This window comes from Melozone crissalis, unplaced genomic scaffold (genome assembly GCF_028551555.1).
Source record: "Melozone crissalis strain CALT ecotype California unplaced genomic scaffold, PUWL_Pcris_2 ptg000081l_1, whole genome shotgun sequence".
Lineage (NCBI taxonomy): Eukaryota > Metazoa > Chordata > Aves > Passeriformes > Passerellidae > Melozone > Melozone crissalis.
In genome coordinates this window covers 12,106,537-12,121,676 of record NW_026535858.1, presented here as the reverse complement: position 1 = coordinate 12,121,676, position 15,140 = coordinate 12,106,537, and the positions used below count along the sequence as shown (strand labels likewise).

Sequence of the window (15,140 nt, the reverse complement as noted above, 5' to 3'; positions counted from 1 at the left end):
TCGGTAACATGAGAGGCTCCACGCTTGCAGCAATCCCTGCTTTCCTACCCTCCAAGAGTCCCCTTGTCATGTTGAGTGTTTTAGAGGATCTCCTGCTCCCCGTTCAGAGATCAGAGGGAACAACTCCAGCCCAATTCAGGCTGTTCCCTTGGGCTTTGCTTGTGAAACTCTGGCAGCATTGCAGAGCTCAGAGCCCATTGATACAGAACCACACCATGGCCCTGACTCAGACAGCCCCACATACCCACCAAACTGACAGCTATCTACATCTAGGATAGCGAAAATTAAAGTATACACTGAAATATCACCAATGGAAAGTCTATTATCAGCAATCTTAAAGGAGTTTCTGAAAAAAAATTCAAGTAGGAGTGCTAAAAAAGTCTTTACCTGAATGTTAAACTAATGATATTTCACCACCAATTACAGCAACTAATTTTCAAATTTACACAAACAGCTTTCTGTTTAAGCTTTTACTGTTGTCATTGCACAGCACACCACTGGGCCTTGAGAAAGCCACAGTTATGTTATTATTGTAATGTAAATGTTTGATTAGTGAGGACCCCGTAAAACCAGGTTTATCTTTAAAGTACCATGAGTAGAATGTGTGATTTAAAAACACAAAAGATGGATGAAAAGGGTGAAAAGACAGGAAAGAAGCATACACGCAAAAAACCATCTGTTTTCTAGTAAGAGAAATTGAAATAATATTTTACTGACAGCCTGCCAGGAGACTAATGGCAATTTGCTCCTCTGTTAGGTAAGGAAGAACAAACACAGATAAAATTTTATATGGAACAAGTAGAATGCAACATATAAATAAATTTTATTGCTGTCCTTATAGGCTGAAAGCACTGATGGACCAAAGCCCTGAGTCCCCAGCAGCCAACAAGCCTGAAAGCCTTGTCAGGGAGAAAGCAAATATGATAGACCCTTAAATGGTCAGCCAGGATATATAAAGCCTTTATTTTCACTTTAATGAAGGTTTGAGCTTTTTTGCTGTTAATGTAATTGTCTCCCATGCACCAGCCAAGCAGATTCAGGCAGGGGCCTTACCACTGGCTTTGAAAAATTAGATGTGCAAGACTCCTTTAGATTTCTTCATAATAAGCTAGTTGATTCAAGTTTTCTTATTCTCTTTATTAGTTCAAGATTTCTTAACAATTAAAACTGAATAAGGAAGGGATAAAAATGGAAGTTTTTTAGATAACTTGAGCATTTCCCTCCAAAATTCCTATGCTTACTAAAGCATAGGCATGAGATGAGAAATCAGTATATCCTAAGTCTGATTTTCTCAGTCACTCACTAAGTGAGAGAACTCATTCTTGGAAGCCCAATTTGCCTTCACTGTTTCCTTTTCAGAGCACTCCCTCAAGCCAAACTGCATCCATGTTAAATTTCCTAAAAAGCCACAGAATAAAATTTATTTCAGACCTTTATTACCTTATGTGAATAGCCCAAAAGCACATCCCCTTAGCTGGCATCTCCTAACACATATCCTCTTTGTGAGGCTCAATGGCTTTTCCTCATGATGAAACTCCCTAAAATTTCCTAGGTTCAACATCCAGCTTGTTTGATAAACCTAATTCAGAACAGAATAATTGTGATGTACATAACTGAAGGTGCACACATTTACCCAGAAACCTTTTCCAGCATTTCCCTTCAGCTATCTGAAATGTCAATTCCTTAATTGATATAGATTAAGCATTCCGCAGCTCAAGAAGTGATGTTTCTTCCTTTCTGTACATAACACGTACTTTTCCAGGATGTTGTTGCTTAGATGTAGGCCAGATGAATTCATTTTGGGATAGCATAAATCTGTGTTGCTGAAAAAAGCAATGCACTCTTTCTACTGGAGGTTGCTTTTCTACTGTCCCTGCAACATCCTGCCTCCCCCTCTTCCTGTTTTATTTTACAACAGGTGTCAGAAAACTGCAGCAAGTCAAAATTAGCAATTTCGTTAATGGATCACTTTAGTCAAATTCCTCACATAGACACTTGAACCTTTTGTGCTGGCAGAAAAGCAATGTAAGAGCAGGACCAGCAGACATGAAGACAGAAGAACACAATTTTTTAAGCAAATGGGAGGGGGTTTTTTCAGAGATAGATGAAATTCTGCAACACAAAAACAAAATAATGATTCGCAATCTTTTGAAAAATGACCAGAAGTGGCCCTGCTGGTTCACTTTACTCTCCTACCATTCAAAAAACAGCCACTACTTTTGTCCAGAGCAGGTGGGCAAGCAGACTACAGGAAGAGGTGAATGGCTTTGCAGTCACCGCCCCAGTGAGCCAATTAATGTGTTGGGCTCACAGGTAAACCTGTGCAGCACCACTTCTTTCCTCTATATTTAACAGAGAAAGATAAATTAGAGGCATCTCTCATAAGTGGCTGCTGTGGCTGTACAGAATAAATTATGTGCTATCCCTTAATGACTTCAGCCCATACAGGCAAGCTCTTCAGTTTCCAAACCTGAGCTTTCTTCCCAAATTGAGATGCTTTCAACCTTTATTGCAAACACAGAGACTGGAACAAGACAGGATGGTCTCTGCAGCTTCTGGACTGAGGGCTGCAGTGAGAGTCTCTGAGTAAAGCAGCAGTTTTCCCATTTTTGCCATGCTATCTATTAGCAACTAGGAGACTGTAATCAGAATTTGACTGAATAGGACCAGGTATGTTTTCAGATTTGTTGCCTAGCAGCAGATCCTGTTTTTCAGGAAATTATATGAAAAGAGGCCTTTAAACTGTTATTGCTGAATGAGTAGGAATCCAATGACTTCCTGTTCCAAATCTGCAAAGTACAGGCAAAGTTTTAAAGGAATTATTTATAATTATTTCAAACTTTGTGCTGCAAACAGAGGGAAGTTCCTGACTGAACTTGCAGAGAAAGCACCCGGCTGATTTGCTGCATGTCCTCTATGGTAAAACTCTTTTACATATTTTTTGCCAGGCTGTCAGCCACACTTAATGAGGGAAAGATCAAAACTCATGCAATTCATAAGCACTCTGCTAGAAAACAGGCAAAGTACAAAATCTTACATTTTGGGTGGAGCTACAAAATTGAATCATTTTAATGATTTTCTACTGCCAAAAACAGCAAAAAAACCCCAGCAAGTAATATATTCCAATAATTCTTTTTTACCATAGTAGGAAGTTAATACATGGAAATGTATTAATGATTTGCTTATCACAGAAGATTTAGGAATGTCCCTAAGAGCACAACTGAAGATGTGCAATAAACGAGATTTTTTTTTATTGGAAGATTTTGTAATAAAATGCAGTTTTACAGGCAGTAGTTCAAAAAGATGTATAGCCTTGATGTAAGATTTTCTGCTGCTTAAAATTCATGTGCACATTGAGAATACAATGCAATTGAACACCATTGCTGGTTCTTTAATAGATACAATTCTCCCTTTATTTACCAATAATCTGACAAAGCTCCTTGTCATACCCTGGATTTGTAGGATACTTTGACAAGAAAGAAATGCTTCAGTAACAGATGTTTCCAAATAAAATAACTTAATCATCTGTAATGTGCACACATCTGCAGAATAGGAAATTTTAAAAGGATGAGCATACAAAACAAGGAAAAAAAGATTAAGGGCTACAGACAAGAGCAGAGAATTGAAATGCCATGAGAAAATAAAATGAGAGGAACAATAAATTATATGGAGAATGGATGAATAACTAGATAGACACAAGAACAAGGGGTGCATGTAAATACAACCACTGAAGGGGCACTTTGCTGGAAGAACAAACTGAAAACTTTCCAAGCCCAGGAAACTCTTCCTAATTTATAGAGGTAGATAACAAGCTGCAAACCTGGTTCACACGTTCCCTGGGGAATTGTGTACACATTTACTACCAGGGACTCTCTGCTCCCTGACTTCCTGCAATTCATAATCATTTCTCCTGACAGTCCTGCATTTGTGCATAACTGAATTCAGTGCCACTGCTCTGAATTATTGCCTACAGAAGCAAACCTGTGTGCTAGAAGACTGACCTAAATCTCCCCTCCACTGTGTCTCACAAGCTGAGCAATCATTCACAGCACCATTCAAAAATGTGTCCTGTATTTTTTCATATTGAACAAAAGTATCAGAGTGGGAAATGAGAGCCAGCTATTTAGCAATTAACATTATTAGTGGTATAATGCATCAATGAATAAAAAAAAACCCATCAATCCTACTTGGCTAACTCATACAAAAATATACAAAATTTATTTCCAGAAATGATAGCAATAAAATAATAGTAATAAAGCACTCACAGCCCAAAAGATGAAATAACGTGTAAGACTGCAGATGTCTGTAACAAAAACATATTGAATATTAAAACCAGCAGCCTTTATAGCTACCTGGATTTTTCCAGATACTAATATTTTGGAATCATTAAAACTGGAAAAAAAAAAAAAAAAAAAAAAAAGAAATTTAATTTAAGTCAAGATCGTAGCCTTTAAAGTTACAACAATGAAAAACATGAAAATTTTGAAAAACTATGAAAATATGAAAATCACATCTCTTTTTTGTCCACAAGTCATTCAGAAACTGTTACTGAACTGCAATGGAAATTTTATTGGGATGAAGTTCTGTCTCCAAGAAATACCAGGGGAAAATCCCATTCAGTTCAATAGGATTCACAGCTACTTTTAATTTATGCTCTATAGTTTGCAATTAAAGGGTAACAATTCTTTACTTCATTGAAAGGGAGAAATATTTTGGGGATTTTATATATATTTTTATATAATTTATTCTAAGGCAATTTTTAAGGATCAGTTTATCAATTCTGTGTATAATGTAGAAGATCCCTACTGCTATTAACTTATTTTTTACAGGATAATTAATGCCAAAAAATACTGTTACATTCGTATTATTTAAAACAACAGAATTCACTGCAGTCTTATTTTTAAATGAGGTCCTCACCTCTATGAGCACTAATAAGGAAACCACAGCAGCTATTTCTGTTCCTCAAATAAGTTTTTCCCTTTCTCCTGGTGTCAGCCCCAGCACTGACCTACATGTACCTGCAATTTAAAAGGACCATTTAATTCACTGCCTAACAGACAATTTAATTTCACAAACTTGTAGCCCTGAAGAACACAATGGAGTTGTTTAAGGATGTACAAACCAAGCATTTCAGCAATGGCATTTTCTGACTGACATAGGCAGAATTTCCAGTGATGTATGATTTTATCGGCATACCAATCTTCTAACCCAGCACAAAATATTTAGCATGCCATGTATTGGTAATGAAACACAAGTTCAGTAGTGATCTGATATCTCATGAACGCTTTAATTTTTTTTTTAAAACATTTTGTCCTCCAAACAAGAAAGACCCCAAAATGCCATCTGTTCTGCAAGACAGGACTTCAGCTAAAGGTGAAGGGATGACCAAGTGTAGAAAAAGTTGCTGCCATAATCTTAGCTCTGTCAGGCAACACTTATTCATTTGATCTGCAGCGAGCAGAAGACAGGCTTCAGGAGAAAGCGAGAGGAGGAAGAGGTGCAGTATTTTAATCCCTGGGTTTACAGCTCACAGCAGGAGAAGGTGCTTACATTCACATTTTCCTTTTTCTTCTCTCAAGCTTCTTGATGTTCAGCTCAAGTTATTAGATTTTTTTTTTTATTTATTTGTCTCTCCAAATTCAAACCAGATGCCTTCATCTTGACCTTACCTCTGCTACCAGGCTACTTATAACACATAACTCTCAGTCCCAACACTGAGATTAATTAACAGGACTAATTCCTAAGTAACAGAAATAGGAAATGGAAAAAAAAGTTTTTCAGACTTGAAAACCAGATTTACTATCAACCTAAAATGAGGATTGATACATATCCAGCTCTCAGCAGAAAGAAGAGAGGCACTCAACTATCACAGTGTTTAGCAACTCGATACTCCAGTTCTGGATGCTGTTGCTTTGAAGCAAATTGTGTCCCACTAAATCCCATTATATCTTCTAATAAGCACTTTTAAGGACTGCTTGGAGCAATAATTCTCCATAATCTAAAAATCAGGATATAGAAATGGCTCATGAAACATCTGGTTGCTGAAAAACTCCAGTGCAGACAAGAAAGCATTGTGGTACTTACCATACTGAAAGCTCACAAAACCCTGCTGAGCACACACAAGCACCACAGGGAGATGGAACTAATCACCCAAGTTCATTTCTAGCAACAAAACCACTATAAACAAACTGTAAAGAAAAATAACTTATGAGTATTTTATACCAAGGATATTATGTAGAGAGGTTATGTTGCTTCTGAATGAGACCAAGAATTTATAAGTGTTAATCCAATCCAGCAGATACATTGCTTCTCTTTGCAATCCTCTAATTGGAGGCTTATTTGTGTTTGCAGATTCTCTTTTGATCCAAACCTTGCTTAAAAATGAAACCTAGAAACCATTTAATTTACCTTTGACATATCATTTAATCCAAAATAGATTAAAAAATGAAAACACCTGTTATATTGTGGCTTAATTTCTGGGTGGTTTCCTTATGTTAGTAACTCTATTTTCAGATGGATTTTCTGATTTTATTAAGGAAGTTAAGAAAAAAACCAATATTGCTTTTCCTAGGAAAAAAAAAAGGTATTTACCAAAGGCAGACACTCTCATTACAGTTCTGCCCAAAAAGCTGCTTATTTTACACTTGTTTTATTCTAATTGAGATTTCATTAGTAGAAAACAATAGTGTCCTGTGGCAGACCAAGAAAATGCTTCTGAGATTTTTCATTATTTTATACATTTTAGCAAGTGAGAATTTTTTACTTTCTTATTATTTTCTTTTTAATCTGAGGACAATATCTTTATGCCTTGGCGATTACAAGCATTTCCTTTATTGTATTGAAGTCTCTCTGAATTTGAGAACAGGTTAAATTAAACACTTGTCTCAGGAAATTTTTCTGCTTTTAAATACAAATGCTGTATTTTTGTCTTGTAAAAATTATTAATTAAAAAATCTATTAGAAAATGACACATTAAGAATAAGTTCAGATCCTTGTTTTTCTTTATGGGTTATAAAACTTTTAAGGAATGTTATGCTAATATATTTTAACTCTTACCAACTACAAATTAAACCTGTGCAATTTGTTGTTTAGCTTTTTTTTTTCCTACTTTCATATAGCCAGTCCTCTGGCCTGCAAAATCTGTTAGGAAGGGAAACAGAAAAACAACCCAAAACTCAAATCTACCATACTTACTATCAATAATTTTGTTGACACCATTCTGGAATTCCATAGACTCAAAATAAAATCACAGTCCTTTTTCTCCTTTCAGAATATAGCCTCTTAATCCAAATAATATCAGAGAAGTTAAAATTTAGTCCATTCATCTGGCAAATGTTTCCCTCTGTTTCATAAACATGCATATCACAGAGAAAAATTGTTCAATTCAAGGATTTTTAACATAATTAGAGTGTAAAAAATCATCATAGTAATATGGTTATTCTCAGACTTAATAATGCCCTTATTGCAATGTATCACATTTCCATAAATCAAAGATTTAGCAAAAGCAAATTGTGCTATAACCAGCTGGTAAATACAGGTAATTGTCTAGGGGGATTGCAAAATAGAAATTTTTGTAATAAAAACTGTTATGTTCCAACAATCTAATGACAAGTTGAAGGCAAAATGTCAGGAAAATTAGAAGGAAGGCATGGGGGAAAAAGTGCAAGTTTATCAGAAAAGCTGGTTCAAAAATTCTATGGATACTGTAAATATAAAATAGCCTATCTAAAATAACACAGTACTACAGGCACCATTTTCTCTAGGCTTGTTTACAACCTGTAGAATGCTTCCTTTTTAATATTCTAGTTAATGTTATGTCCAATGGGAAGGACAAAAAACAAGTGCTAAAGTATATGATGACTTTTTACACAATGATAATTAATCATCACATTTCATTAATAAATTATCAAATGCTTGCAAGCTGTCCACAATATCTGTCATTCTAGTTTGCATATTTTACAATGGTGGAATAACATTTTAAAAAGTTTGAATAGGCACTTACTGGAATTACAGTTAATCCTGATACAGTCTAGATGGGGAAGAATAGATGAAAAATGAAAATTTATCCTTCAAGGTAATAGCTGCAGACATCCAATAAAATCACAGTCCACCCTTCCGGGGACAGACACATGCAAATATGGCCACTCCATGTCATCAGTCTTTACGTGGTGTTATAACCCAGATATACTGCGAGAAGTCTTTACCAATAGAAACGACAAATAGGGTAAAAAATGGCCAATTTCAAACAAAGCTACATGGTGACAAAAATCTAAGTGAAAAGTCAGGATTAAAAGTCAAAGATGCTTAACTGAGGCAGGCTGCAACTTTCTCCCCATCTGTGAAAGAACAGGTAATTCGTCTCAGTGCAATTAGAAAGTGCTCCGTCACAATGGGTCATAGAGCAGGCCAGGCCACAATCAGACACCTTGGACAACTTGTGGATAGTATAACCTCAAAGGCTCATCTTCACAAGCTAGGGATTGACACACAGGGCTCATCACCCAGGCCAGAAATAAGGGGTTGTGGATTTGAAAAAAAAAATGACGTATTTATAAACACTCATTAGAGAAGCAAGAGAATCCTTTTCTATTTTAAGATTATTTTCTTGCCTGACTAAAAAAAAAAAAAAAAAAAAAAAAAAAGAGAAAGGAAAAATAAAAGGGGGTGTTGGAGGAAGAAACAATATTATTAGGGCATGGATTTATTTACTTTTCATTGACTTTCATAAACTATAGAAGTAGGCAGAGGATGGCAGTTTTTTGTTTTTGTACATAAAGTGATTAACCTGATTTGTGCATGATTCTCTCCTGAGCTACCTACATTCATTATTTATTAAAAAAAAAGAGAAAAAAAAAAAAAAACAAAAAAAAAAAACAAAAAGAAAACCAAACCCCAAACCCTACACCACACTACTTGGTTTGCTACTCCTGGTTTACACCTTTGAGGAACATGTATACCATCAAACCTAGATTTTGTTTCCATATAGCTGAGTTTGCCATGTGTCGTCAACCGCATCAGAAAAGTGGTTGCAAACAGCCGAGGAGCAGCACCGGCACACCCCCTTTACAGAAAGCACTCAGAGCCCCCCACCCTGGCCTCCCTGCAGGAGGGGACAGGCAGGGAAGGGTCATCACAACACCCTTTGCTCCTCCTCCTCCTCCCTTCTCACCCCCAAACACCAGGGCAGTGTTTCTGTGAGCGACCCTTGGATGAAGTGGAGGATCAGGTGGTCATTTTCTTACTCTTCACTCCCCACTGGTGCTTTCTAAATCTCTGACTAAAGCAAAAAGACTCACTTAACTCCTTTTAAAAATAGGAATGAATATTTTTTTATTCCCTGAATGGGAATAGCTGTATGGGATGGGCATTTTCCTCCTGTCTTGACTTGGACTTATGCCTCTTAAGCACGGCAGAAGCTTCTTGTGCCACTCTGCCACTTAAGCGCTTTTATTTCTTTACTTACTATTTTTTTTTAAACTACAGAAAATCATAACCTGACATTTTGTCCATCATATTTTAAACAAGGAAACCAATGTTTCTTTGTTTTTTTTCTTTCTGTAAAAGGGCTTGTGCCTCTTGTGTTCACAAGGCTGTTTGCTGAGGGCCGCAGTCTTTGGGCATTGAAGGGTTGTGTTATCGTTCGATACTACAAAAATACCACTACAGAATTGTTTAAAAAAGAGGAGATGGATTTAATATAGATTTGACACCTAAAAAAAGGAGAACAAGAAATCAATCAGTGGGAATATCTAACTGCAACATTTTCAGTGTTAAAACCAGAAAGTCTTCAATATATTTGCATGTCATAGATTAATTGGCGGAGGTAAAAGTGAGCTGACCTATATATATGTTGTTTCTTCTTGCACATTGAAATTGTGAAATTACTATTTTGAAGAAATTGTGGAGGGAGACCAATTTTCCACAATCAAAAAAACCAATTTAACCAAAAATTACCACTGATTAACTTGTCCTCTTTTTTTAGAATACACAACAGTACAAAAATATTGTGATGGGTAATGTTAAGACTAAATAAAGAATACAAAAACACAAAAGAAAACAAAAATAAATTGTAATAATGGCTGTGTATTTGTGTACATATGCAAATGCCAAATTGATATGTGCTTATATATCATTTCAGTTTACTTTTAATGTTAAAACAGGCTTTTTCATAAATGTTTGCAAGCAAAAAGAAAAAAATGTAAAGAAAATGTTAATTCCTTGGAGGGAAGAGGTTGTTACCTAGGTTGACCGTTAGCTTAACTCGTCCTGCATCCAGCTCTAACCGAAGGGTATCTGCAGATTCCCTGGAAGTCGTGGCCATTAAAATGCCATAAGCTCTCTGGGACCTGAACCTTAAAGAAACATCTTCGGCCTCTGTGTGCATCACCACAGGAAGCTGGATTTTCATAAACATACTCCCATCATAGCTTAAAATTGTGGCCTCTGGAAACACAAAAGAGAAAACCAGTTGTTAAAGAATTATGCTCTGTCTACTGAAACTCCTTAAAGGTAAGATGGTAAATGCATATTCAGCCAGCGTGACACAAAATATCTACGTATTACTTTTCATTATTATTACTGGGAGACACAAGGAAAGTCAGGTTTAGGGATTTTGTTAGGGTTTGTTTTGATTTGTTTTGGTTTTAAGTGGCATATCTTGATGCTTTTTAAACAAAAAAAATTGTTCTTTAATGACCCTGCCAGTCACATGTGCACCTTCAACAAGATCAGTAAAATCACCTGGAAGGCAATGCTTGAAAGACCAGGCCTGTACTGCTCAAAACAGGTCAAATCAGCAAAGGATATTTAATTAACCTTAACAGCATAACAAAAGCCCATGCCTGACTGTCATTCTCCTAGATAATCACCTTAGAATTCTGTATGTATAAAACTATTAACATTGCTTCAACCATGGGTTGCAATTGCCATATAGTGAGCAAAAATCCTCCTGAAATGCATGACAGTCCCCGGCACGGTTTGGATGTGGTACAGGTTGTTCCATGACTACAAAAAGCATTGTTTGAACTCAAAAATGCTTATATGAACACTACGACAGCCTCAGCAAGAGGATTGAGACTGGAATTGGCATATTGAGGGTAACATCTTAAAACCCCCAAGACAAGGGAAGAACTGTCACTTTGAGACATTCCAGGAAACCCTCCTGGCCAGAGGCTCTGGCACACAGCAGTCACAGTCTGTTAGACCCCAGAGCAACCAGTCACAAGCTTTCTTTTTCCAGCTTCCAGGCTGGTAACGAGAAAGGTAGCAAAGAGACTGCATTTCTGCTCACAGGGAGGCACTGCAGTTCCTAGAAAGCAAAAGGAAACATTCCTGAAATGTATTAGTTAAGTCCTTTTTGGCAGGACAATCAAACATTGTGGGCAGAGAACACCTATGGGAAGCTTCTCTATGCTTCAATTTGCTTCAGTGTAATGGAGGCACTTATCTAAAAGTTTATTGTGGTGCAATAATAATTTCAATGACTAATACTACTGATACTATGTTAAAGTAAATATCTCAACTGTGTTTGCCAAAGTTGTTCCCAGAGCATTTCTTGTGTGCTCCTAAGGGCAGATAAGCTCCTCAAGACTTCCAGCCTACGTGATCCACGGAAGGACAAAACGTTCTACTAATTCTGTGAGAGGCAAAAGTGATAAATTATATTTTCACTAAAACAATCAGAAAGTGGCTTGGGTTAGAAGGAACATTAAAGGTTATCCAGTTCCACCCATGTCCCCTGCCATGGGCAGGGACACTTCCCACTGGACCAGGTTGCTCCAAGCCCATCCAACCTGGCCTTGAACACTTCCAAGGATGGGGCATCCACAGCTTCTCTGGGCAACCTTCTCCTGTGTAAAGAATTTTAAATTCCCCCAATACAAATTTGGAGGAAATAGTCTAATGTTGGGAAAAAAAAAAAAGTTACTGAGACTGCTGTGAAAGTCCCTAGATGTAACAAGTTATAAGAATGCATTTACAGGTTTGATGATTTCTGACTATGCAGGTAATCGTATTTTCATCACATTTTAAATCTAAAATTAAATAAAATTAGATTAAATATTTAACTTGCAACAATTTAAAAAGGCATTTCAAGTCAAAGAGTTTTCAGTGGAAGGTGATTTGCTTTTTGATGGTTTGGGGTTTTTATTTGCTAGTTTGAGGATTGAGTTTTTGTGGGTTTCCTTGTTTGTTTATTAATTTTTTGGGGAAGTCATGAAGAGGGGCTTTCAATTCTTTCCTATATCTAGCTGTCTAGTCTCTGCATAAAAATCTCCCAAGATTTTTTATCAAGGTAAACATAATTTAGGTAAAGAATTCCAGGAAAAAACCCCCTAAGTTCCATACTAACATGGCAGAAAATAAAAGATATTTTGAATTTTCTATAAAAACCCCATTAATAGTACTTAGGGTTTTCATATGCAGAGCAAACCAGACATTCATCAATGTGATAGTTCTGTTGCTAACAAATTATCTTAAGATAATGTAAAAAAAGAGAGCTGTCAGAATCAGCACTGCTACTTTTTGCCAACTTCCCTTCAATTATTCGAGTTGGGTTTTTTTGAAAATTGCAGAAAAAGGAGAGAAGGATCTTAATTGGAGGCTTAATTCAATTGGAGATGGCCTGTGAGTAACACCATGGTGAGCAGACCAATTGTGATTAGATACTTAATCCTCCTAAGCCATACTGTGCAGCATTTTGGGAACAGATGTTCCAAGAACAGACCAAAGATGCTGAACAGAAGATCAAATAACTTAAAAGCTCTGGGCCATGAGGAAGCCCCCTCATGTCAACTAGCTCCTTTTAATGTGTCAATATGCCCTTTCCAAGGCACAGGCTTTCTAAATATGAAAGTATATTGGGGAAGGGAAAAGAGAAAAAAAAACAAACCAAAAAAACCCAACAAAACCCTCTCCAAACTACCAGAAAAAAAAAAAAAACCCAGACCCCAAAAAAACCCCCAAGCAATACCAAAGCCAGAAACAAAATAAAAATGCAAAAGCAAATGGAAAATAACAAAAAAATCAAAAACAAACACAAAACTAACGCCAAAAAAACCAAAAACCAAACAACAAACAAAGCAGAACCAAGTACAAAACTGGCAGGAATGGATTGCTAATTTACAAGGTCTGGTCAGTAAGAAGGTGACCTGAATGACAAGAGGCACCAGTTACAAAAGCCTTGAAGGAACAATTCAGCTAAAAATAGGTAATAATTTTTGCCACTTTTTTTTTTTTTTTTTTTTTTTTTGCTTTGGACCAACTAATTCCAAGGAGATGTCTCATCTTTACATGAAATCTACACCGCTAAATATTCTCACATAAGTGTTGGCAGAATGTCTTTTTTCTCTTGTTCAGCTTTCTCTTAATTATTAGATCAAAAGGTAACAGACTAAAGGTTTAGCTCAGGATGTGATATTCATTTAAAGAAAGAAGGAAAAGAGTAATAGCTTCACAATCACTTCACTGTTGGAATCATAGTGCTGAAAAGAAAAAACAGCTGAAAATCCTTATAAAATAATCACTGACAATTTTTTTTTTTTTGTGGTGGCAGCAGATAAGTGCATGCAGTAGAGTTATTAAGGAATATAGTGCACTATATGGAATAGAGATTCATATCAAAGTGTTTTATACATTCATCCTTTGACAGTTTTATAAACCTGACAATTCAAACTTTTCCTCCTCCTGTGGTAAAAACCAGCCAACCAAAACACACAAATGAACCAAACCCCAAAACAATCCTCAATGAAGGGTTCTGTTCCCTTCTCCATTTTTTTATTTCTTTGTTTCTTATCAAAACCTTCATGGCTAGATAGTCTTCTTTTCTACATACACACATACCCCCCACCTCAATTATCTCTGTGTCTGAAGCCAAGGATGCACAGATCAGTTCTGACATGAGAGGAGATTCAGGACCTTAATTTCCACTTGAGCTGTAATTACCTAAATTGCTCAAGAGACAGGCACCAACTCTTCTGGAAACTTTCCTGCATCTGCTCCTACCCTCAGAAATGCTGCACTGGATATTTTTAGAGTAAAGTAGAATTTCCTGAATAGATGCCATTCTTCAACTCACAGCTTATTTAAATTAGACTGAAGCAAGTATGGACTAGGCATTTAGATTTCAGGGTTCTTTCTCACAAGTTTTGGAGTCAAGTTGGAGTTGTTTTAAAAGCCTGATTCTTTTTGAGTACCAGTTAAATGCCTATTGCACATAATTTAAGAAATAAAACAGTATCTTGTTTCCTCTGGACCCCTTGTGGTCCCAAAGAAAGAATTATTAATTTTTTCCCACTTTTTCAGTTTCAGTGTGTCTGCAATAATTTGAGGACTGTATTGCATCCCACAGAGCCATTTTTAAAGCATGAAATCACCCCCTGTGTCTGCTGTTACTAAAATCCCACACAAACTTTGCCCAGAAATGACAGACTATACAGTCCAGAGTCATGCCAGGATATGTATGAGCAATCTGGATCATCAATAATCAAATATTCAGGTTTGCTCTCTGATCCTGTTTTATTTACCAGTGCAAGCAGAGCAACAATGTCATGTCCTGAAAATGCTCCTTATATGAATTTACTCCTAGAAATTGTATGAGTATTCAAATATATTGGCTGCTATTGAGTCAGAATTGAACCATTTGTTCTCTTCCCAGGTGATTTGTGTTTTCTACATGGCATCTTCTTCAGGCCACCACCGCAACAAAGCTGCAGCCTTGGAGGTTTATAGGGAACATTTCCATCAATTTGACAGAAACAATTCTCTGTATGTGATTATTTACTGGATAATGTGTGAATAGAAGGAAAAATTATTCCTCCCAATTCCTACACTGGTATTATTTCAGGACTGAGGTCTTAAGCCACACTCCAAAGTTTGTCACAACTTTAACACACAGGACCAATCAGTTAATTTAAGACAGTGGTGGAATTAGTATAATATTTAGAACACCTGATTCTTCATACCATCTATCCTCATACCACCTCTATTATTCTTAATTTAAAATTTTAAAGCATTCAGGTCTAATACAAGGAATGAAAGCTAAATTTCTTTAATGTGCATATGTGTATGTAGGGGTCTATGCATGCACAATATGGACATCTACACACATTCTACTTTAAACAGATTTTCTCTTCAGAAATGTC

The 15,140-nt window shown here is 36.4% G+C and overlaps 1 protein-coding gene across 29 annotated transcripts in view; it reads right to left on the bottom strand.

Moving 5' to 3' along the window:
- NRXN1 (neurexin 1) overlaps nucleotides 1-15,140 on the bottom strand; it is a 680,932-nt gene that overhangs the window by 380,874 nt on the left and 284,918 nt on the right. For 21 of the 29 annotated variants that reach the window (XM_054290267.1, XM_054290270.1, XM_054290287.1 and 18 more), the window contains 2 exons: nucleotides 10,240-10,443; nucleotides 8,003-8,029 (listed from right to left, as the gene is read on the bottom strand). In XM_054290267.1, the coding sequence (XP_054146242.1) occupies nucleotides 8,003-8,029; nucleotides 10,240-10,443 (231 nt within the window). The remainder of the gene's footprint in view (nucleotides 1-8,002; nucleotides 8,030-10,239; nucleotides 10,444-15,140) is intronic. The other 8 variants (XM_054290274.1, XM_054290284.1, XM_054290292.1 and 5 more) reach the window with 1 other exon arrangement.